Source organism: Myotis nattereri (assembly GCF_964212035.1).
Source record: "Myotis nattereri genome assembly, chromosome: 8".
Lineage (NCBI taxonomy): Eukaryota > Metazoa > Chordata > Mammalia > Chiroptera > Vespertilionidae > Myotis > Myotis nattereri.
This window is the reverse complement of record NC_138083.1, coordinates 26,563,016-26,588,654: the sequence shown is the minus strand read 5'-3', so window position 1 is coordinate 26,588,654 and position 25,639 is coordinate 26,563,016. Positions and strand designations below refer to the sequence as shown.

The 25,639-nt window shown below is 38.0% G+C and overlaps 1 protein-coding gene across 2 annotated transcripts in view; it reads left to right on the top strand.

The window, feature by feature from the left end:
* PLCB1 (phospholipase C beta 1) overlaps window positions 1-22,940 on the top strand; it is a 624,828-nt gene extending 601,888 nt beyond the window's left edge. For both annotated transcript variants that reach the window (XM_081097387.1, XM_081097386.1), the window contains exon 32: window positions 21,295-22,940. In XM_081097387.1, the coding sequence (XP_080953513.1) occupies window positions 21,295-21,522 (228 nt within the window). In that variant the 3' untranslated portion in view covers window positions 21,523-22,940. The remainder of the gene's footprint in view (window positions 1-21,294) is intronic.
* The last annotated feature ends 2,699 nt before the right edge of the window (window positions 22,941-25,639 follow it).

The following is a 25,639-nucleotide window of genomic DNA, read 5'->3' as shown; positions in this document are numbered from 1 at the left end:
TATTTGTATCATTTGCTCATTTTTAAATTGGGTAATTTTTCTTGTCTTTATAGCAATTCTTTTTTCTTGATACTATGCTTTTGTCAGACGTGTGTGTTGTGAACATCTTTGTCCAGTTCATAACTTATTTCTCACTTTACGAAGGTATCATTTGATTAACAGGTTTTTTAATTTCAAGTGTTTAATTTTTGTTTCAATGTTTATTGTTAGCTATTGAGGCTTTTTAAAGCAATCTTTATCTAACTCAAGGTCTTTAATATATTTAGTTATTAAAAATTTAAAGTTTTAGTTTTGGCTTTTATTTATCTGGAGTTTATCTTTGTGCATGGTATGTATTGAGGGAAGGTCTATTTTCATATTTATTTTTACAAATAACCATCTTTTCAAGCTTTATCTATTAAACAATAGCTCTTTTTCCCACTGATCTGCAATGCCATCGTGTTCCTATATCAAAGTTACATACATGCATGGGCCACTTTTTGGGCTACCTATTCTATTCCATTAGTTACACTGTCTATTTTTGTGTCTGCACCAATCTCTTGATTACTATAACTCCACAACACAAGCTGTATCTGATAAGATTCATCTCCCTATTGCTAATTGGTTCATCCATTTATATTAGTGAAGTGATCAAGGTATGGGAACTGTTAGTAAGGGGCAATGCACTTACTGTGTTTCTTTGAGATAGAAGCATAGGATAATTCATTAATTGGAGAGATGGATCATATTCTTAGAGACAGAGCACTTGGTTTAAAGGCAGACTAATAAGAAAAAATTAACTTTTGATTTATTTGAAAAATATACATTTTTTTAAAATATATTTTATTGATTTTTACAGAGAGGAAGGGAGAGAGATAGAGAGTCAGAAACATCAATGAGAGAGAAACATCGATCAGCCGCCTCCTGCACATCCCCCACCGGGGATATGCCCGCAACCCAGGTACATGCCCTTGACCGAAATCGAACCTGGGACCTTCCAGTCCGCAAGCCGACGCTCTATCCACTGAGCCAAACCGGTTTCGGCGAAAAATATGCATTTTGATGGTTAGATATTACATATTTGTTTTAAAGCAGAAGGCTTTTCCTTTTAAACATACATTACATCTCTGGATTGTTATTCAATTATTATTTTAATGCAAAAGCCCTTTCTCAAAGATATCATTATATTCCTGTCATTAAATCCAGTGTGATGACATATTTCCTCTTGTGGAATACATTTGGCCGCCTTTTGATGGGATCAACTGCTTTTGAATATGCTCACTGTATCATACATTATTCATCTCTGTTTAGCATAATTTTTCTTTGATAGCCTTTCTTCCCCTTACACGTTATATAACAAAAACACCAGAGCCAACTGGCATTTGAGTTTATTCCTCTGTCCCGCATGCTCCTGGATGAAGAGGGAAGACAGTGAGCATCATCACTGTGCTGGGCACGTTTCAAGCACAGACTGTCTTTTCTCCTGTGCATCAATTTCTCTTCTCCATGGAAATAATTCCACAGCAGTTTAGACTCCTGTTGCATTATATATGACCACTGAGGTTAAGGTCTATAAGGTAGGGACCAAAAGATATCCAAATTCAAATTTACTTGAACTGCTGCTTGAATTTAATTTAATGGCCTTTTCAAGGACAGCTAGACCTGTGTAGATTCAGAAAGGAATGGGTGTTTATAAATCCAAATATTAGTGTTGGATGATTTATGATAGATCTTCAGCTCAAATAGTTTATCAGCAAGTTAAATAATATCAACATGCATTAGATCCTAGGGCACATCTGTGGGGAAGCACAGGATTTACTTGGTTGGAAAGTCTATAAGGAGGATTCTCTAAAAGGTCGGAGGCCTCTAGGGGAACCTTGCCAAGACCCTGCCTTGACTTTTCCAAACACGTCTGAGCCCCCAGGTGTTTTACTGGAATCTTTATGTTTAGACTTCAAAACGTCCTTCCTTGTTTTAAAGACACTACAGATATATGTATTTTCTCAAGGATACTTACCCTGCTGATAGTATCTAAAGGTTAATTTTAGTTCAAGCTGTTGCTACAATAAAAGCCTAAGGGGGCAGGTGAACGGGGCTCTCTGGTTCCTTTAGCCAGGCAGTCCCTTAGCCCTCTCTTTCACAGAAACGTGTGTCAGAGTAATCATTCATCCATTTCTCAGTGTCTGCTGGTCAGTCCCAGCACACATCAATCCAAAAACTATAAGGAAACCCCCTGTAATTTTTACACTTAATGTATGCCAGCTAACAAACTCAAACTAAGTTAATGTCTTAGACGGGTAAGTTTTCTGCCTGGGATCTTATATAGAACTATTTAAAATTAGGCATGTAATAAGGTTTTTCATTATTGCTATGTCACTGAACTCTGCTATATCAAGAGATATTTCCAACCTTTACAGTGTTTTATACTATTTAGTATACAATTAGACAAAAAATCATCCCGTTTTTCAAAAACACAGTTCAGAGTTCTCATATTTTTCCTTTTCAGTTATTTTGGAATATGAGTAGATGTGCTGCAGAGAGCAAGGTGGAATGGCATGGATAGGCCCCTGATTAAGTTAAGTGGCAGGCACCTTAACTTAAGGAGCAGAGGAACTGCAGTGTAATGATGGCCAGTGCTTCTGGTCTTAGGTAATGCCTATTCTGTAACTCCTAGGAGAGGTAGTCATGTCCTCCTTGGCGCTACTATTGTACGTTACTTATAACTTTACCTTAGTACTTATGTCAGCATATCAAATTATTGTTTTGTGTTTCACATTCTCCTATTGGTTTCATGGGGAATCCATGAAACCAGGCATGTTTCTCATTCATGTCTCCCTGCCCAATATTAGTCACAGCACCGGGTATATAGAAGGGCACTTAATGAATTTTAAATAATGAATGAATAGCCCTAGCCAGTTTCACTCAGTGGATAGAGCAGTGGCCTGCAGACTGAAGGGTCCTGGGTTTGATTCTGGTCAAGGACACATGCCCTGGTTGTGGGCTCGATCCCCAGTGAGGGACATGCAGGAGAGAGACATCTAATCAATGATACTCTCTCATCATTGATGTTTCTATCTCTTTCTCCCTCAACCTTCCTCTCTGAAATCAATCACTATATATATATATATATATATATATATATATATATATATATACACACACATATATATTAAAGATATCATTTAAAAAATGAATCAATAAATCAATGAATATATGAGGGATAGAAGGCAAAAAAGTGAGAAAATGTAGAGAATGAGCCATGAATTAGTGTCATTTTTTTTTTGGTAATTTATTTTTTTCTTCACCCAATGATATGTTTTTATTGATTTTAGAGAGATATCAATGTGAGAGAGAAACATTGATTGTTGCCTCTCATATACACCCTGAATGGAGATCAAGCCTGCCCTCAGGCATGTGCCCTGACCAGGAATAGAACCCGCCTTTTGGCATATGCGACCACACTCAAACCAACTGAGCCACCCAGTCAGGGCTCTAATTAGTGGCATTTGCTATATAGTTCAGTACTGCAACTGTTGAGATATGTTCCACAATTTTGGATTAAGATGGCTCTCTGGCTGGCAAGGCCAACTGAGAACCAGAATAGACTTGGTAGACCTAGTAGACTTTCTGTCACCAGTAGCTTTCCCTAAAGCCATCATTCTATGTATAAGTAAGGATGCCTGTGATCTATCAGAAGGGTTTTATTCTCCTAGATTGGGTGATTGGAAGAAATCACCCAAGTTTTTGGAAGCAAACCCAGGGTTATACAGGGGTGAGAAAAAAAATAGGTTTACAGTTGTGAGTATGCAAAACACGAGTTTATTCTTGTCTTATTATTTATTAATTATTGTTTTATTTATTTGTAAAACAACTGCCCACTCTGTATACTGTGAGATAGTTAGCTGATGGCAGATAGAAGCAGGAAGAAAGCTCTCCCTTGTTATCAAAGCAGAGGAAAAAGTAATATCTTAAAATTGATTTGCAATAATAATTGTTGTCACCCATTCCTGTCCTTTCAAGAGTAACTTCATTAGAGCCATACACTATAGATTCTGTATATACTTTGATCCAGTTATAGTAATGGAAGAAAAGGGATTTTTTTTCTTTCTGCATTTTCCTTGTAAAAGAGAAATAGTTCAAGATTGATGGAAAGTCATAATGCCCCAGGGTTTCATAACACCAGCTCTTTTTCTCTTACAGCTCTAAAGTAGCTATAAAGCACTCGAGATTTATTGTTAAGATTATTCTCTAACTCTACATCTAGAATAACCAAATAGGTCCCAAGCAACTTTGAGGCCATCTTTATGGTATAAAAATTGGTTAATAAAGATGAATCATAAATAGGAGAAACAGTCCTGATGTCTACATGTATATTCATTATTCCCCTAACTTTAATGTAAATCCTGCAACACAGGTTGTATGTGTGAGAATATATTGTAAAGGTAATACTAACTTCTGTAACAAGCAACATCACAATGTCATAGATTTCATACAATAGAATTCTATTTATTTTTCATATAACAGTTCATTGTGGGTGGTTCTACTTGATGAAGAGCATGGGTCTTAAGTAATTCCTATTCTGTGACTCCAAGGAGAGGTAGTCATTCAGAAATTCAGAAAACCAAGTTCTTTCCATAATGGGGCTCTATCTTTTCCCAGGACCTTTCTGGAAAATAGAAAGAGACGGTAGAGATGCCCCATATGCCTCCGAAAGCCCTGCACTGACATTTCATTGGCAAGAACTGGCCAAATAGCCAGCCCTGCGTGCAGTGAGGAGGGTTGTAAAGCATTGCCCTCGTCTAGGCAGTTGCTATCCAGGCACAGCAGACACCATGAAAGGGTGAATGCAAATTTTGGGGATAACTAGTCATTTTCTGCAATGTAGGCCAACATAATGGCATTTAAATTTGCTATATCCGTGGTACAGTAAAGTTAGTATCAGGTACTCTAAATTGACTCCCCCTCATATAGGACCCCAAAGATAAAGTCAGTAGAGTAAGCCCTTTGTGTTTCAAGTCACCTCTGTTGACCTCTTGGAGAAACGGGATCTGCCATCAGAAGGGTCTGCCTAGAGCAGTGGTCAGCAGACTGCGGCTCGCGAGCCACATGCGGCTCTTTGGCCCCTTGAGTGTGGCCACAATGTTTCAATTGCACTGTGCGTGCGCGCCCGCACGTGGTATTTTGTGGAAGAGCCACACTCAAGGGGCCGCAGTTTGCTGACCACTGGCCTAGAGGACTATAAAGGAGCACTTCAGGAAAAGCACCCTGCAGTGAGGTTTACCCGACTTCTCATTCCAAGCCCTGTGGGTCAGCGTGCTCACATCGCCACACCTTGGCAAATGAGGAAATGGGAAAATAGGAAGACATTCTGAATTGTTTAGCAAGTGCCTTCCAGAGGAGCTGCCTAGAAGAGGGTCGGGAGCTTATCCCCGGTTTAAGTAAAGTGTCTGCCTCCTTCCCAGGGATGAGTTCATGCCTTGCCAAAGATTCAGGACACCAGCACAATGTGGTAAGGTCTCCATTCAGGCAGCAAAGAAGATGGAGTCCAGTCCCTGAGTGGGAAGACCTTTTGTGTAGGTACCTATCAAGTCCAAAGGCAAACCCATGGCACACATTACTGAGGTATTTCAGAAGTTGCAAATCAACTGTTTTCATTTTTATTTATTTACTTGTGCATTTATTTATTCATCTATTTATTTATTTATTTAAATCCTCACTTGAGGATATGTTTTACTGATTTTACAGAGAAGAGAAGGAAGAGAGAGAGAGAAAGAGTGAAGAGAGAGCGAGAGAGAAAGAGAGAAGAGAGAAAAATCAATATAGGAGAGAAACATCTATCAGTTGCCTCCCATACACGCCCCACTGGCGTTTGAACCCTCAACCTAGCTATGAGTCCTGACAGGGAATCGAAACCTTCCCATGCACAGGACGACACTCCAAACAACTGAGCCACTCCAGCCAGGGCCTGGTGTCTATTTTTAATTTCTAATGTAGATGACATCACTGACAAACCAGAAGGTTTAACATGAGAATCCAGATTGCTAGCTTTAAAAAAAAAAAAAATCAGAATAGGTGGCAACCTGGACATACATGTGGCAGCAATCTAGTTGGCAAGACTGGGTGCCTGCTCTTAGTAACAGAGAAACGCCCTCTGCGAGCAGTACAGTTCCGGTCTGGTCCCAGTCATTCATTTACCTTTCCACCTGACCTGTTTCAGTTTGCCCTCTCTGAAAAACCTCTATCCTAGTGCCCAACTTCACCTTGGGTGGAGAATTCGGGCATGGCAATCAGACTTCACAAAACCCTTGAGGCCAAGAGAACCACTGTCTACTTGCCTCTCAGATCACGTTGTAAATGGCCAACCAAAAGCCACAGCAATTTAAGCAGAAGACTAAACATCATATTTAGAAGGAGTGACTATGTAATTAGGAAATTCTCACTCCCTAAGCATCAAAATCAATTATCTTGATAAAGTCCTAGTACAGCTAACCACTCTTGAAATATACATTTATAAAAAGAGAAAGAAAAACCAAAACTAATTTTAGGTGGCCAGGAGAAGGGCGTTCTCCAGGGACAGGGCTGAGTTCATTCTAGGACATTTGTCAGCCTGTCTCTTGTGTTTTAAATGTGATTCACAGGCTTTAAGTCAAGAAAGAGCTGTTGTTGCTTGAGCTCAAGTTGGGTAATTACGAATGCTTGGGAAGTCTTAAAGGAGTTAGGGCAAAGGTGTGTGCAGATGAAGAGACTCTGATCTGAAAGGAGACCCACGCAAGGGTGGGACCCCATGGAATAAGTCTTCATAGACCACTCCTGGCATATGTTAAAGCAGCGGTTCTCAACCTGTGGGTCGCAGCCCTTTTGGCGGTTGAATGACCCTTTCACAGGGGTCGCCTAAGACCATCCTGCATATCAGATATTTACATTACGATTCATAGCAGTAGCAACATTACAGCTATGAAGTAGCAACGAAAATAATTTTATGGTTGGGTCACAACATGAGGAACTGTATTTAAAGGGCCAGAAGGTTGAGAACCACTGGGTTAAAGGATCCCAGCTGCCTTCCCAAGGAGGATGTTTCACTGGGACTCCCATTCATCTGAAATGGTTTCAGGCACCATCTGCACTATAGACATTTTCTTCTAATATGAGTCAGTATAGAAATTGAATTCATAATGTAAGTTCATGTTTCCCTGCTGGTGGCATTCCACTTGACTGAAAAGAAATACACACTTTGCCTAAAAATAATTAGCTTTTGAATGACCTTTGATTTCAATTGGCTGGAGGCTTTTTATTGATTTGTTTAGGGTTTATGTGGCTGAGAAAATGGGATTCTTCTGGTGTTGTCTGTCTTAGCCTCTCCCCAGTGGACAGAAATTGCCCTTTGCTTTCATGTCCTTGCTCCCCACAGTGCAACTAAATCCGGAGCCTCAAACTGGTGACTTACAGGCTAAATTGAGCCTTTTATTTGACTCTTGGTACATGTTAACATTTTGGAATTTGAGTGTTTTAAACATGAAATACAATTCCAACTGGCTACAGTTCTCAGCATTTCTCTATTGCCTAACAGCAAACCTGATTTGCAGATTTATGTTGTTTCTTGGGCCCCATAGGTATTTCCATTTAGAGATTCTGAAATTAATGCCCATATATTAAATTGGTTAGTACATGAAAAGTCCTAAGAACAGTGCCTGCCACATTGTAAGCACTCAGTAAACTGTAATTATTACCCTCATTCTATCACCATCATTAATTTTATGGTTTTACATTTCCCTGCAATTTTGTAGCAATATTTACTAGATTGGTTCTAGCCCAAGAGGTTTTTATTTTCTCTTTTAAATTAGGATATTTTCCTTTCTCCAGTTTTCCATTTACTTATCCTTTCTTATAGTATGATTCTTTACAGAAATGATCTGAATAAATTGGACTACACTTAATGGCAAACAGGAAAACAGCCAGCTGACCAAATAAACAGATCCTAGACTGAATTACGCAGGGAACAGTGAAGAGCCAGTGTCTTCCAAGCATGACAGAAGCAAATAGAAAAAGTCCAGTGAAGGCTGAGAAATAGACCAGGCTAATTGCAGCTGGGTGAACATCATTGTTTTCCATGGGCCTGTACTTGATTGTTAAAGGGAGCGTATGTTATTAAGACCCTATGCCAGCGGTTCTCAATCGGTGGGTCGCGGCCCCTTTGGCGGTTGAACGACCCTTTCACAGGGGTCGCCTAAGATCATCCTGCATATCAGATATTTACATTACGATTCATAACAGTAGCCACATTACAGTTATGAAGTAGCAATGAAAATAATTTTATGGTTGGGTCACTACATGAGGAACTGTATTTAAAGGGCCAGAAGGTTGAGAACCACTGCTATGCCATGGAATCCCTCCTCATCACTTTGTGAAAGCAACTTGGAAATCCTAGACAGGCAAGAAAAATACACTGGAGTTGTTATTCTTCTCTCAACACACAGGTGAATATTGGATTACCAGATCTTCACCAATCCTATTTTTACAGAGTGAGGGGTTGGCCTGAAATGGTGAGAATGGGGCCTTGGTTTAGGAGACAAGAGTATGGTGGTTAGGTCTTGATCCTACACTTGAGTGCTAGGCTTTCATTCTTTTTTTAAAGAATGATGGTCAATAATGTACTGATGGTTAATAATTCACTCAAGGTTATAAAACAAGTCTTAGTTTCCTTAGTTCCCAGAGCCAATGTCTTCAAAATTTTTACTATCTTTTCAAGTACAATAGTAACTTTCAGTTTGACTAGGTGTCTCTGAACTATGAGTAATCATTTTGGTAAATCTAAATTATTTTCTTCATTCACAATCACTTTTATTTCCAGCTATCATGGGCCCCAGCTGACTCTTCCTACAGAAAGCACCTAACTAAAAATAAAATCCCCTAGGCCTTAACAGAAGACACCTATAGGGGAAGAGGACTTCAGTTCTGACACAAGGGGGAGGCGCGCACCATTCATGCAGGAGTTGAGTGTGGATGGGAGAGTTGGAAGGGGTCGACCTCAGCAAACGTACCTCAATCAGATTGAGGACGTTTTTAGCAAAGGCTAGCTTAGAAGTACCCTAATTAAGTTAATAACACTGTACCTACCTATATAGTTTAAAAAATTTGGCTCTCAAAAGAAATTTCAACCGTTATACTGTTGATATTTGGCTCTGTTGACTAATGAGTTTTCCGACCACTGGACTAGCCCATCCAGGAATGTTCCCATGAGCATGGAAGAATAACAGAAGTGAAAGCTGAGGTGTACAATTGCTTTATCAAGCCTCTGCATGGGCTATGTGTGCTAACATCCTATTGGTCAGAGTTAGTCATAGGACCACTTCATATTCAAGAGATAGAAAGATAGATTCTTTCTCTTTAATAAGAGGAAGTCATAAGGCAAAGGCTGTAGATACAGAGGGAGGTGAAGTATTGGGGCCATTAATTCAGTCTGTTGCAGAGGAGAATCAACTGGGTTCTGATCCTAGTTTTGCTACTAATGAGCTGTACCCTTAAGAAAGCCACTTCTTTTAATAACTATAGGTTTATACTAAGTAAAAAGAAAAGGTTTGACCACATAATTTCTAAAACCTCTTTTCAAAACTACTGACTCTTGGAGGGGTTGACTATTTGAGATACATTGTAAGAATCACAGTAGGTATAAATTACGGGTTAAGTGAGGAAATTGAAGCATTTCAAGAGAGGTGCATTAGGGAAAGGACAGTGGAAAAGAAATGGGGATGGAGCTAGGGAAAAAGTCACAGGAATCTATGTTCTTTGTTGAATTAAGAGCAAATTTCCTCTATAGGTAGTTTCCTGGAGAATATGGATGTAAAGAGGAGTTTACACATAAGAGATATGTCAGAATGCATTTGGCTTTTGACCTGAAATAAAATTTTTAAAGCATGTTCTTGTCACCCTGGAAGGATTTTACGTTTTTCATTCTCCACAGCATCAAACATCAGGCCTTACACGTATCAGGGTGTTCAAAGATGATTTATGTTGATAAATACTTCAAAATTGCCAACAATCCAGAATGTAGGCCACAAAGAGAGATCTAACAAGTACCATAATTATGTTGCATTGACCAAATAACAACTCAAATGACATAATTGGAAAGAACGAAGACCATTTAATAGACAAAGTTCCAGATGTTTTCAGCTGCAAATTCTTTTTCCCCTCTCTTTAGAAAGAAAGTTTTAAAAGTTAATTAATAAGCAAGCACAGTATGCTGATTACTTAATATGCATGACCTCATTTGAACAACAACTAGTGGAAACTGGCATTATTATCCCCATTTTACATATGAGGTGATTTAAATTCCAAGGGGTTAAATAAGCTGACAAGGTCAAAGTTGGTAAAATACAAATACCCTGTGTAGAGAGAGAATCTTATCTACCCCTCAATGAATTATTCACTTGTGTAAATCTGTGGCAACAGTTTAATTTGTGACTGCATTCCTAGCCATTTGCAACAGGCTAATTAGTATTTATTTAAAAAATGAAAATTAATATCATTTTCAAGCAAATATATTTATTTAGGAAAAGTCTGCCAAAAATATAGGCATACTCCATACTCTAGCACTTGATTAAAAGTATCAGGAATGTAATCCATTATTTTTCTACATTGGCAGCACTTCCCTAATTTATTTCTGTTTAGGTCTGAAGTATTTTTTATTTTGACCTAGAAATTCACTGATCACCATTTTCTTTATATTTCCGTTGCCATTGGCAACCTTGAATCACAAGGTTGAACAAATGCTGCATTTTACTTGAGTGGTTTGTAATTTTGAACTTCGAGTTCATGTTTAGTGGGAATTGTTTATCTATAGGTTCACCGCTGCCTTAGGTTATAGAGAATGCTGACAGTCTGAATTTGCTGTGCCTCTGCTGGGACTCCATGAGTTTTATTAATTTTTTATCAGCGTTTGATTTATTGACACTGGACACCCATTCACAAGGGTAAAGTGAATTGGAAACTGCACTCGTTCTTGGTGCTGGTTCGGCTTTCTGATCCCTGGTTGCTGACACGTTTCCTCCCATCAGCCCTATGAATCTAGGTTCCTCGCCTTGCCCCCAAGATTATGGACTGAGATTTCCAGTTCCCATTTCCGCAGGGCCTTCAGGCTCAGCACTCAAACTCCTTAGGTCTTTCCCCACCCTTTTAGAACATTAACAGCCAGCTCACCAAAGGAATCTACTTGCTATCCCTGGACCTTTTAACTCTGCATTCCTTTGTCATTCCTGTGACTCGGGGATTTCTTCTTCTCACATTAAAACTCAGCTATAAATTTAAATAAGTATATATGTTCTGTCTTATTGAGCATTTCCTTGTGCTTGGAGTAGAAGACAAAATTTTCCACTCTGCCATTTTGACTCAAACTCACATTGCAATTTGTTCTAAGGAAGCTTAGAAGAAAACAAACAAAACCTGGAACGGTTGGGATATATAATGTAGTCCCATTTTCCCACGTGCTATTTTCCAACAATCCTCTGGTAACTTGACCAATCTAATTCTGTGATTTTTATATGATCTTGTTATTTCTCTTCTTGGTTGAAATAGAAATTCTCCAAATTATTCTAAAAATAGGTTGAGGCTTTGCAAGGTTGCTCAGGCTAATGTTGAAACCACCCATTCTATATATGTACTTTTAAAAATATATATTCTTATTGATTTCAGATAGGGAGAGAGAGATAGAAACATCAATGATGAGAGAGAATCTATTGATTGGCTTCCTTCCTTACTGGGGACTGAGCCCACAACCTAAGCATGTGCCCCTCACCAGAGTTGAACCTGGGACCCTTCAGTCTACAGGCCGACACTCTATCCACTGAGCCAAACCAGCTAGGGCTCTATATATGTACTTTTTAATGCTTTTCCCATTGTTATTAATAGCCTCTTAACTAATTGATGATGTTGAGATTAAAATACCATAGTCCCTGCAGTAATTTTTCATAATTGGGGGTGGGGGGTATCTAGTCTACATTCAGTGTTTTGCAGTTAAAATATATATATTTTATATTTTGTTTTATTTTAGAATGCTATTTTCATTATAAAAATAACTACATTACTAATAATTACAATATCATCAAAACAAGAAGTCAAAAAATTAACGCACTCATAATTCCAAAACAGTTTGTATCTTAGTATTTCCTTTCAAATTAATTCTGTATTCTTAGAAAATATTTTCATAGTTATAATCATGGTACATACACAACTGTATGTAGATTCTTAATTTACCACGGCAATATAATCATTTTTCCCTGTTTTCATAACCATTTTTTGGTTTACATTTAGTGACACATTGTATTTCATTAAGTGGGAGCCTTGTATTTTATTTTACAGAAACTCTAAATTTTATTGATGTTTTCGTTGTTGTTTATTTGTTAGTCTTATTATTTTCCCCGATCTTTAGCAGTAAATTTAAACATATTTGAGCAAGATAATTATAGTACCATTTACCATCCCCATTTCCCAAGGGCCAGAAAGATATTTGTAAAAGAGTTAAAAGACTGTGAGGAATTAAAATTTTAAAAATACAAGATGCTCCCAGAGAAGAAAATAAGTGAAATAATATAAAATGTTTAATGAGAAAACAAACGGAAACAAATGACCCTATGTGTATATTAAAGGTAACAACTACACAAAGAATATAATTATTTCTAGTGAGTCTTAGCAGAGTGATATCATTGTGCATCCTTAGTGAGATATATTCTGTTGGTGGGGAGGGGAAAGAACCTGTAAAGAGCCTTAAGCTTCACATGGTTATTTTATTGGTAGGTTATAACATTAAAACTGTTCTGTATATTGCCAGGTAAAGCAAATAAGTATGCTAATGTTATTGGAAACCAAATATACAAAATTAATTACAAAATAAAAAAGATACACAAATATAAAATCAAGGAAGTGAAGAGAAAGATTTATACAGTGACATTTAAATTTGAAAAAGTAATATGCTAATATTTTTCAAAATATACGTCCTAACTGTCCACTGAGATGGTCCAAGTGCACTGACAGGCCGGTGGCAATGAGTGCCTTCAGCTCCCAGAGCTTGGCTTGTGAAGCTTTCTCCATGGAAGCTTCTTTGGAAAAGAACCTGATTCCAGGTTTGAGGCAGGGAAAGCACCAGAGGATGTAAGGCATCTTGTTCTACCAAGAAAAGCAAGCAAGGGCTGAAAAATGAATAGGGAGGAGGCGTGTCAAAAGGACCCAGAAGCCTGCCTGAGAGGGCTCCTGCTGACCACACCTGGGAACATTTGACCTCAAAAAAGAATAGCAGCTGTCAAAAGGAATAAATCAAAATAAAAATCTATTTCCTGTAGTTATTTTCAGAGGAAGAGGGGGAAAAAAAAGAAAGAAAACGCATTGGCCATCTTTTAAAATAATTATTGCCCCAAGTTTTTACTCAGAAAATGTGTAATTAAAGGAAAATAATTAAATGCTTATTATTCTCTGGTTTCAATTTGTTTCCTTAGAGAAGTGGCTTTGATTATATCTCTTTGGTAACTCAGTAACCTGCCTTATTTTGTGTTTATGCCACATGTACACTATACTGAGCTGCTCCTTTTTTTCCTGTTTGTAAACTAACCTTCATGAGTCACTTTGTTTTCTCCTTCAACTTCACTTATATTTCTCCCTCTAAAAACCTTGCTTAATTAAATCAAATATCTGCTTTACTTCTTAAGGCAGTTGAAAAATGTCAGAGGCAGAGTAACATCTCAAGTATAAAAATCTTTGACAATATAGTCATGCAGGCCTGAACACATTCGAACTTGCTTTTCCTTCTTATTTAACAGAGTTTACAGTAGCAATGAGTGGCAACATCTTTTGAAAATCAAGTTAACTAAGATAACTTGGAAATTGAGTGTGGCTAGTAAAATTGGAGAACTCTGCCTATAATAAAGTGAACTCTGGCAATGCTCTTGTTTATTAATATCTGAGTATAATAAAACAATCTGTCTTAAAAATACACTTTAGACTGTTCTTCCTTCCCTTTTTGTTCGTTTTTAAATATGTCTTATAAACTTAAGATCAAGCAAGCTCCTTGGTGCTAATTTAGAAAAGCTCCAAGGCATAGCCTACAAAATCAAATTTCTCCTAAAGATCTATTTGTTCTAAGGTGATTTTCCCTCAAAAATGTGTTTTGAGGTCACAGCAATGAAAAGATGGGGGCAGCTGGATTTAGTTTTAAGTACTTTATGAAGCTGGACCATATATGATATGTCTTTGAATTCTCCCACTATATCAGTTAGTATTGCCACACACTGCTGCCTAACACACAATCCCAAACTCAGTGACACAAAACAATAAGCATTTACTAAGCTCATGAGTCTATGAACTGGCGGGGCAGTTCTTCCATTCGGGGCCAGGCTCAGCTGATCTCAGTAGCCATGCTTGGCCTTGTGTTTAGCTAGTGGGTTTGACTTTCATGTCTGATTGTCAGTTGAAATAATAGAGAGAAGAACTTCTTCACATGAGAGCAGAAGCACACAAGCCTCTGGAGGTCTAGGCTCACAGCTGCAGACTGTCACTACATTTACCTGAACAAAGCAAATCACAAGGTCTCCCCAGATTCTAGGAGATGAACAATACACTCCACTCTTCTTTAAAAACTATTTTTGTTGATTTCAGAAAGGAACAGAGAGAGAGAAAGAGATAGAAACATCAGTGATGAGAGGGGATCATTGATCAGCTGCCTCCTGCACAACTCCTACCAAGGATGGAGCCCACAACCCAGGCATGTGCCCTTGACCAGGAATTGAACCTTGACCTTCTGGCTTATAGATTGACACTCAACCACTGAATCCAATCAAGGTGGGCTACATTCACTCCTGATTGGAGAAACTGCAAAGGCCATGACTATAAGGAGGGGTGAAGAGTTGCTGTCACTTATGCAATCTATCTACCATTCCCACAGGGCCTGAAGCTTGAGATGCACAGTGTAGAAACTCAAGTTTGAGTACATGAACTAGAATATAGTAGTTCAATGAGATGACCCTGAACCCCAGCAGAGGGACGATTAAGAGCAAGCCCTGATGTCCAGTGGACCCTCTGAAGTTCAGGATTGTGGGGAGGGAAAATTAGGAGGAATCCAAACTGAAATTCCACAGTTGGACCCACTTTCTTGAGTTCTCTGATCTAAGCCCATTAGGAGACAAGTTAGACATTCTACACAAGCCCAATTGGACTCATGAGTGTGGATTGAATTGATTGCCAAACATTTTACAAATCAGAAGATTTTACATGAAAATTTGGATTTCTGACTTCTCTTGAAAAACAAAAATCTTTCAGGCATCAACTAGAGCTGAGCTTCAGGCACCCCCTTAGACAGAGCATGTCCTCAACACTCCTACTTCCTTGCACACAGCCTGCTCCTCTTTTTATTATGACTTGCCTTTCCCCATAAATATCTGTTTGCAATGCGTGGGCTGGAATATCCCTAGATTCCTGATAGCTGAGCTTTTGTGGAATAGAGCCAGACTTTGCTCAGCATACTTTTCATGTTTTCTTACAATGAGTAAGAATTTTATTTATAAGAAGAAAAATAAGTAATTTAGCAGAGCTGGAACTTGAAAATTAATAATAAATGCAATTTTGTAATTAGCTCATTAATAAATGAGTTTTTTTAAAGAGTGAAACATGGCATTTAATATATTAAATTAATTTAATTTAGTTAATACATTAAAATATTTTAATTTATTAAAATAGTTTAGAATACAATAAAATCTACTAATCCATGATAAAAGAAAGAGTCCATTGAAGTTATAATTTAGCTACAGCTAAGGTCAGTTATAAAAAATTATTTAAAATAATTATTAAAATTAAATTATTATTTTGATACTGTTTTTTATAATAAGGAATATATATTTGCTCTTTTTCCAAGTTCCTGGTATAGAGCTCCTCCTAAAACCCTTGGTATTTCATAAGTGATGATCAAGATGAAAGTGTCTTTTGTTATGTTAATGAGGTGACTATTGCAAAGCACTAGGGATAGGGGTTGGTCTGGTTGCCAGGGACCCAACCACATGATGAGAGGGTTGGAATTTTTAGTCCCACATTCAGACCTTCTGGGAGAGGAGAAGGCCTAGAGGTTTTGTTCAAAAGCCAATGGCTTATTTCACTTAGCATAATACACTCTAGATCCATCCATGTTGTTGCAAATGTTAAGGTTTCATTCCTTTTTATGGCCAAGTAATGTTCCATTGTATATCTGTACCCCACCTTCTTTATTCAATTTTCTGTTGGTGGGCATTTGGTTGCTGCCATATTTGGCTATTGTAAATAATGCTGCAATGAACATAGGGGTGCATATATTCTTTGGAATTGGTGTTACAGGTTTTTCCAGACATATACCCAGAAGTGAAATTGCTGGGTCATAAGGAATTCTATTTTTTATTTTTTGAAGGACCTCCATACTGTTTTCCACATCCTTGCCAGCACTTGTTATTTGTTGATTTATTGATGATAGCCATTCTGACAGGTGTGAGGTGATATCTCACTGCAGCTTTAATTAAATAAATAAGTCAGACAGAAAAAGATAAATACCATACTATTTCACTTATATGTGAAAATAAAGAACAAAATAAACAAACCAACAAAACAGAAAAAGACTGATAGATACAGAGAATAAACTGTTGGTTGCCAGAGGGAGGAGGTTGGGAGGGCTGGGTGAAAAAGGAGCAGGGATTAAGAAAGACCAAATTGGTAGCTACAAAATAGTTATGGGGATATAAAGTACAGCATAGGGAATATAGTCAATAATATCATAATAACTATGTATGGTGCCAGGTGGGTACTAACTAGGATTATCAGAAGGGGATCACTTTGTAAATTATATAATCATCTAACCACTATGCTGTACACCTGAAATTAATAAAATAATATTGAATATCATCTGCAAGTGAAAATAAAAATAAAAGTCAGCTAAGTTAAAAAAATCAATTCAGTTTTAGACAGTGAGTTCATGCTTTCAGTAATCAAAGACTATATCTGACTTCTCTGAAAAGGAAATAACCACAATGCTTTTGTTGAACGTGACGTCACTGAACTATAATTATTTCTAGCACAGAGGGCTGCACCAGGAAGCATTTTGTAAAGTATATTCAATAGAGTAGTAATTCATCAAATAGTCCAAGATTTTGCTAGCTTATTGTGATGGTTAGTTTTATATGCCAACTTGGCTAGGCCACAGTACCCAGATATTTAGTAATCAAACATTATTCTTGATGTTTCTATAAAGGTATACTTTTTGAATGAGATTAACATTTAAATCAGAAAACTTTGAGTAAAGCAGATTCCCCTCCATAATGTAGGTAAGCTTTATCTAATCAGTATATATATATATATATATATATATATATATATATATATATATATATGCTATTGGTTCTGTTTCTCTAGAGAACCTAATACAGATATTAAGAATATTCTGTATCGTTCTTATTTTACTAATAAATTCTCATTCTCACTTTTAAAAAAATGCCAATGGCCAATAATGTAATCAATAGTGCCTATGTAATGACAGCTCCATAAAAACCTCACCTTCCCCATACTTTACTTTGCTCTATGCATCTCTTTCATCTGGCTGTTCCTGAGTTAAATCCTTTTATAATAAACCAGTGATCTGGTAAATAAAAATGTTTCTCTGGGCTCTGTGAACTGCTCTTGCAAATTAATGGAACTCCTAACTATAGCCAGTCGGGCAGAAGCACAAGTGACAAATGAGAATTCCCAATTGGTGGGAGTGGAGGGTAGTCCTGTGGGACTGAACCTTTAAACTGTGGAATCTAATGCTACCGCCTGGTAGATAGTGTCAGAATAGAGTTCAATTGTAGGACATCCCGCTGGAGTCATAGAGAATTGCTTGGTGGTGTCAAGGAAAAACCCACACATTGAAATTGGGTGCAGAACTGTAATGACCAGAATTATAGTATTAAAAAGTTATTAGAAAATGTTAATTTAAGTATGTGTAATATTATCACATTTCATGTTTCATTTTTTATATAAATTAAGCAAAGAAACAGCATTATCAAGCAACATGGAGTCTTGCCCATCAATGACCTAAGAGGAATTGACTTCTAGGTCAGGTAGAATATATCTATAGGTGAAGGTCCCCCAGTCTAATCCAAGCGAAAACAGAAATCTGCTGTTCCCTGAACCCAGGGCTCTATGCTTTTCTCTCTTTCCTTACATTTTCTGGAAATGAAATTTTAAAGCTACATGTTACTGAATTAAAATTGAGGTGAAATGACGATGAAGTTGGGATAGTAGTAAACGGATAATGCCAAACACCAAGCTGAGATCTTATTCACACAAAAGAGTGTGACAGTGTAAAAGCTTGACCTTCTTCTAAATGGTTGGGCACCTGGGAGAGACTTGGCCATCCTCTTCCTGTACGTGAAGATCCTGGGCTTCCCCTGACCCTGACACTGAGGGTGGGGATGTGTATGAAGGTGCCTTTGCTCATCTCAGCAATGTGACTCTCAGGGCCCTGGGGATACCTTTCTTTTTTTCTTTTTTTTTAAATTTATCTTTATTGTTGAAAGTATTACAGATGTCCCCTATATCCCCCCACCCTCACTTCAGGCCTTTCACCACCCTATTGTCTGTGTCCAGGGATTATGCATATATGCATGTAAATTCTTTGGTTAATCTCTTCCCACCCACCCACCCCTGACTTTCTCTGGCAGATACTCTTCTCACAGTATGTTTCCACCTTGGCTATTAGAATTCAGATTCTAGCACAACATATTCATTAATGCCCCACATTTTTTTTCTTGGGAAGACTAGGTGACTTTAAATACTCTGGTTAAGTTATTTTTATCAGTCATTTTTGAAAAAAAAATTATTCAGATAGATTCACAATCCATTATCTGAAACTCTTAATGTCCATTATATTTCAGAATACATAAATTTTATGATTTTTAGAAAGATGATATGATACATATACCATAGGCATAATATTTCAGGGGTTCTGGGTCACCCTCATAATCAAACAGATTGTTATCTACAGTACCGTGCATGAATATTCACATGAAGTGGGATAATTAAGGATTACAAATAGCCCTGTATCAGTTAATGTCAAGGAGTTGCTATAAATTTACAAAAAAAAAAAAAAAGAAGACAAACTTCTGGATTTTTGGACTTTGGGGATTTTAGAATTGTAGATAAGGGATTATGAATCTATATGACATAACTGAGCTTTGGCAAAACTTGTCTGGCATAGAAGCAAGAGTACAAAGGAGTTGAACTAGAGGATGTTCTCAAGCTGCAGGCACCATCCAAAATGGAATGAATAAAGGCAACCAAGACATCAAGCCTAAGTGCCCATCAGTAGATGAATGGATTAGAAAACTGTGGTACATCTACACGATGGAATACTATGCTGCTGTAAAAAAGAAGGAATTCTTACCATTTGCAACAGCATGGATGGAACTGGAGAGCATTATGCTAAGTGAAATAAGCCAGTCAATGAAGGAAAAATACCACATGATCTCACTTATTTATGGATAATAAAGGCCATTATAAACTTATGAACAAAAATAGATACAGAGGCAGAGCAGCCTCGAACAGACTGTCAAACTACAGCGGGAAGGCAGGGGAGGGTTGGGGGGCAGGAGGGGAAGGTAAGAGATCAACCGAAGGACTTGTATGCATGCATATAAGCATAACCAATGGACATAAGACACTGGGAGGTAGGGGAGGCCAGGGGATTGTCAAGGGCGGGGAAAAAAAGGAGACATATGTAATACTCTTTGTAATACTTTAAGCAATAAAACAATTTTAAAAAAAAAGACACCAAGGGCAGATGCCCTGAGCACTGTCTTCACCCTAGGGGTCAGGGGTCAGGGGTCAGGGGCCCAAGGGATACACTGAAGCTGCAGATGAAAGACATGCAGCCAGAATCAAGACAAAAAGTAAAACTGGGAGCTTAGACAGAAAGATAATCAGAGTGTCCAGTCCAGTGAGAACCAGCAGCATTGACATCACCCGGGAGCCCTGAGAAATGCAAGATCTTGGGCCCCACCCAGATCTCCTGAATCAGAATAAAAAATTAAGACTCCAGGTGATTTGGGTACACCTTAAGCAGGAAAATAAGTTCTTTAAAGGTTTTAAGGACACATCTTAAGAAAAGCTGCTTCATTGCTCCTCAGAAGAAAAAAAGCACTTAATATTACACGTCATTTCTAAGATTATGGTCTCCCACTTACCATTCAATAAGCAACAAGAATTTTATTTAACAGTCTGGGTTTAGATTTGTCTCTGCTGTGCAGAGTGACACGCACTGCTGGCCCTGCCCTTCACCTCACTTCTCTGAAGACCGGCTTTTGCTTGCTTTATGACTAGGGCCACGTGTAAGACTGCATTTAAAGAAAGTGTTCTGTGACTTTTAAAAGTCTGAAAAGCCTCCTGAGCATTAAACATATAAATTAAAAGACAGTTTACACAGTAGCTAAAATAGTTTATGAGGCAAATAGAAATTAGGTTGAAAAGGAGTAAAATGAAGATAAGATAAAAGAAGTAAAAATAGAAGTTCAAGTAGGTTGCAGGAATATGTTTGGTGTGTAAACATGCATCCAGCTCCTCTTTACGAGCTCGGCTTCCCAGCCTCTGAGTGAGGCCACGCCTCTTAAAGCCCTCACCTTGATCCTCTCTCCATTGCAGTCCGATTCTTCATTGTTCTTCCCAGCTCGAGTCATGGCTGACCTTGGCACTCCCAGCTATCAGTAGCTTCCAACCCCTACATTTAAGAACTTCAGATCATTGTTTATTACTTTTTAATATTTATTTATTTATTTATTTATTTATTTATTTCAGAGAGGAAGGGAGAGGGGGAGATAGAAACATCAATGATGAGAGAGAATCATTTATCAGCTGCCTCCTGCACTCCCCCTGCAGGGAATTGAGCCCGCAGCCCAGGCATGTGCCCTGAACGAAAATTGAACCATGACCTCCTGGTTCATAGGTCGATGCTCAACCACTGAGCCATGCTGGCTGGGCTACTTCTCTAAACTTTTTCAAAAGATTCATCCGTGTGTGTGTGTGTGTGTGTGTGTGTGTGTGTGTATTTATATCACTGCAGGTAGCCCTATTCTGCCACACATAACCTGAACTTGACTTTCAGCTATGGAAAAATGGCATGTTGTACTAAACTCTGTTTTATATCTTTTCAATAGGTAACTTCTGGATGGTATTAAAATTAATATATCTCTCCCCCACCTTTGCACATGTCATTCAAGAAGTTTCTACAGGGGTGGTTATAGAAACCTGAATGATGTAACATCACCCTTCCCTCTTGGTGTCTCCCAGCTGCAGGTGGAGCTGGAGCAAGAGTACCAAGACAAGTTCAAAAGACTGCCCCTGGAGATTCTGGAGTTCGTACAGGATGCCATGAAAGGGAAGATCAGTGAGGACAGCAATCACAGCTCTGCCCCTTCCTCCCTGGCCTCCGACGCTGGAAAACTGAACCACAGGTCTCCCTCCAGTGAGGAGCTGGAAGGAGAGCGCTCGGGAAAAGAGTTTGATACTCCTCTGTGAGTGTTCCTGCCAGGCCTTTGGAACATGCATGGCCTCTCAAGCTCCATCGGACTCTCTTATTACAAAGATCACTGCCCAGAGCATCTTCCCGGGAAGCATCCCTTAGCCCAAAATCCACACCAAAACGAGAGTTCCAGAAGGATCCACGCAGATGTCCCCAGGCCCAAGCGCCATGTGCAATGTGGAAACAAATGCTAGGTCTACTAGTGGAGAGTGCATGTATGTGGGATTTTTGTTTTCTTTCCAATAGTAAACAACGCAGGCAACTTCCAGGCTGCATGGACCATCTAATGAAGGACTGTGTCTTCTTTGAAGAAAATCAAGCTCATGTTTTTATTTGAAGCTCTGGTATAAAATAGTTGCAAAGTAATAGAAATAGTTTGAGAAATGCATATCATTATTTAACACTATTGAACAACCCACTTTGAATATTGTTTTCCTACTCAACTACCGCATCTTCAATTTAACGTGCATTTTTTATTGTTTCGTCCTTTGCTTTGCAAGCACCGGTGGCTTGCAGTCTGCTAATTTATTTATCATAGAGGCCTCAGTGTATTTGCTGCTGACATGGCTTTCTCAGATATCATAGTGATTCAAATAAGCTGGTTTTCTCTCCTGAAAAAAAAATTACGTGATTGTATCTTTGCCCAGTGAAGTTATTCCCAGACTTGGCAGTATGGCTCGTACATTTGGCTGCATGAGCAGGTTGGCCACACTCCTCCAGCCACTGGGCTATCCGAGTTGACTATTTGCACTCAAAGTCTGGGTATTCATTAGTCGTTGGCCTGAAATGTATAAATAACTACATAGAATATGGTCAGTTGAATAAAAATATTTGAGCCAATATATGTTGAGCAGAGATTCAATCAGACTAAACAGGTCCCAGTGGTTCTTAATGTCTGACATTATTTTATGGTTCATTTATTTTTAATAGTGATAAAGATTGAATATTTATCTAAAGAATACAGAGACCCATATATAAATGATATATATTATCCCTATGTATATATGTACACACTCAGCCATATAAATACAGACACATGCACTACACACACACACACACACACACACACACACATTCATTTGATTGTTGATATGTGACAATGACCCAAAACTCTTCCACAAGACTTAAAACCAAATGTAGGAATAAGTGGATAGAGATGAAAATGATCAAACGTCTAGATTTCATGGATAAATCATTGATATTTTAAGAAACAATTGATGGAGTTATTGATGCAAATTGAATTAGATTTAGAATTTAGAATGTGAATTTGATATATATTTTGCAGGATCAAAACTGGATTTTAAACCTGTTTCAATAATCAGAATAGACAAAAATATATATGACAGAAATATGGGAATGTATTAGTATCTTCCATAATTATTAAATCTGAAAGATTTCATTTTTACTATAACATAAAAAATACTTCATTTATATATTTATTATATACATTTAATTCATTTAACTGTGTCTTTTTGTTAAGTTCTTATATTAGGTGGCATGAGAAAAACAAAGCATATCAAGGTAAAACTGATCAAAGTCTTAATAAGAGAGAATAATTATATAAAGGAAAATATAGTTTAGAGAGTAACACAAAGAACATTGAAGTTAAAGCCCTGAAGCAAGATGCTCACAGCTTTAGCTTAAAATAAACCTGCCTGATTGTAGCTTAGCAAAACATTTTAAAACACAAAGCCAGTTGTGTCCTAAAAATTATTTCAAGAATTTAATATTTTTATGGAAATCACTTTATTTAACTTTAAGCAATAACTAAGGATCACAATTAAGTTTTAATCAAAATGAAGGCTTAGTTCAAACATTAGGAAAAAGTGTTTGATTAAAAATACACATCTAGTGAGACACAAGGAGGAAAATCCCATCCTCTTTGGAAATGATAGTATTTTGATCTGAAAGATTTGGGGTGTTCATTAGACACTTGATACAACTTAACTTCCATTGAAAGAGATATCTTTTGTAAATCATTCTACTTTTGCACTTTGAAAGAAAGGCATTAATCATAAGGAAGTAAGAATGGTCAAAATCGAATGCTGCATTTTTATAAACAAAATTACAGACTGTCTAAAATTGCAGAAGCGTGAACTAATAATAGCATTCATAACCAAACGCAATAGTGATTATTGCCGCATATTGTATTACATTTAGTCCAGAGATAGACTAAGGTTGAATAATCTTGACTTACACAAAACTGTTTTGGTAGTTGCATTTCATTATCTTAGTGACTCTAATATGTTTGTATTTGGCCATTTATTGTAACCACATTTTTATATCTGTACAGTGACACTTTTGCAGTTGTGGGGTAGTGTGTAACACTGTCCATCTTGCATCATTGAAACTACTACAGTGATATTATCATTTAACAATATTAATATTACTTGAAATAGACAAAGGTAAGGAAAAGGGGTCTATATGATGTGCAGTTTTGTGCCTTTATGTATCTGCCTTGTTCTTTGTTGAATGTGTGAAATTCTGTACTGTGGTTTTTCCTATAATAGAGAGTAGCGCTGTGTATTAAATTAGCCTGTGCCCCTCTGGTACCTGTACACTACTGAGAATAGCGTGGTTTTGGCCGTGTAAACCCGTTTTCAAAGTTCTGATGACATGCCATGTGATTTGGTTTTTAACATTTCACTTTAACATTTCCATATCACCATGCATCAATTACTATTCCTGTAATAGTTAAGCAGTCATTAAATAATTCCGAAAGAAAGGGCCATTGCTTGCATTACTTTGAACTTAATGTTGTGCTTTGCACTGTATACATATTGCTTGTGATGGATTAGATATCGTGACCTTTGCCTTTTCAGAAGAAAAAAAAAAAGACAAAGTATTTGAAGCTCTTAAAATGTACATATTTTGGTTCTCCTATCTCGAATTATTTAAAAAGCATAATTCACATTTTTGTAATAATTCTATGCAATTTTGTGGCATGATGTTTCTTCCACTTGTAATTTTATGTGCTTTCATCACAAATCCAAAGGAAATAATAAAACTTTCTTAACACAACCCAGCTGTTATTTCTTGGTGTCAGGAACAACCTTCTTTTGATGGGCAGGATGGTGGGAGCAGGCACAATGCCAGTCTTCAAGGATGTAATGCCCATATTCGTGCCTGTGCACAGACTCGAGATCCTGCAATGCTTGTGACCAGAGGGCACACCTGTCATTATTCTAAGATTCTGCCACCCCTCTCTATTTTTTCAATAGTCCTCCCTCCCTCCCTTCTTTGATCAAAGCTAAGGAAGGCAACACAGCCAAAGGTTTTTTGTCAAATAGTGGAAGTGACAAGAACTGACAGAGTACTTTGTGGGGAGCGGCTACAGTGTTTGGACAGGTTCAAGCCTCGGACTAATGAGAGGGCACAGTCCTCTCGTGGCCACGTGCAAGTCCCAGCTTGGAAGGCAGAGAGCCCTCCCAGCACAATTATAGCCAACAGCTGTAGTTGTAAGCTTGAACCTATGGTCCGAACACGTGGCCCCACGTGCCTGAGTGATGTGGGCTTGGTAGAGTTCAGGTGCATGTAACTGAGTAGGATTGAAACCCACGAGAATGTTGTAAACATCGTGACCACGCCCTTACTTTGCCTCATGGAATCTGCTATAAAATAAAGACACAGCTTGTAGTCCATGGCACTATCTCTCTCCATCAGAGAGGGCAGCGTCCCACCCAGACCCAGCTTTCTTCTCTTGTCTGCCTTTTCTCCATCCCTCATCGTCCCCACTTGGGCTCACCGAACCTGGCTGAGCTGGCGCAGCAAATAAGGCGCCCTGGGGTTGAGTATGCCATGGCTGTGCCAGCCCACCACAGTACTTAAGTAAGTTTTCTTATAAAACAGATGAAAGAGTCTGCAACATTGATTTAGAAAATGAAATATATGTGTGTGTTAGGAGAATGTCCCATAGGCACCTCAAATGCAATGTATTAGTTATTGCTCCGTTACATGTTACTACAAAACCTAGATGTTTGAAGCAATAAGAATTATCTCTCATAGGGTCAAGAATTCAGACAGGGTAGAGTAGAGATGGCATGCGTCTACTCCACGATGTGTCTGGGCCTCGGCTGGGAGGTTGGAAGTCTCGGGGCTGGAGACCAGCTTATT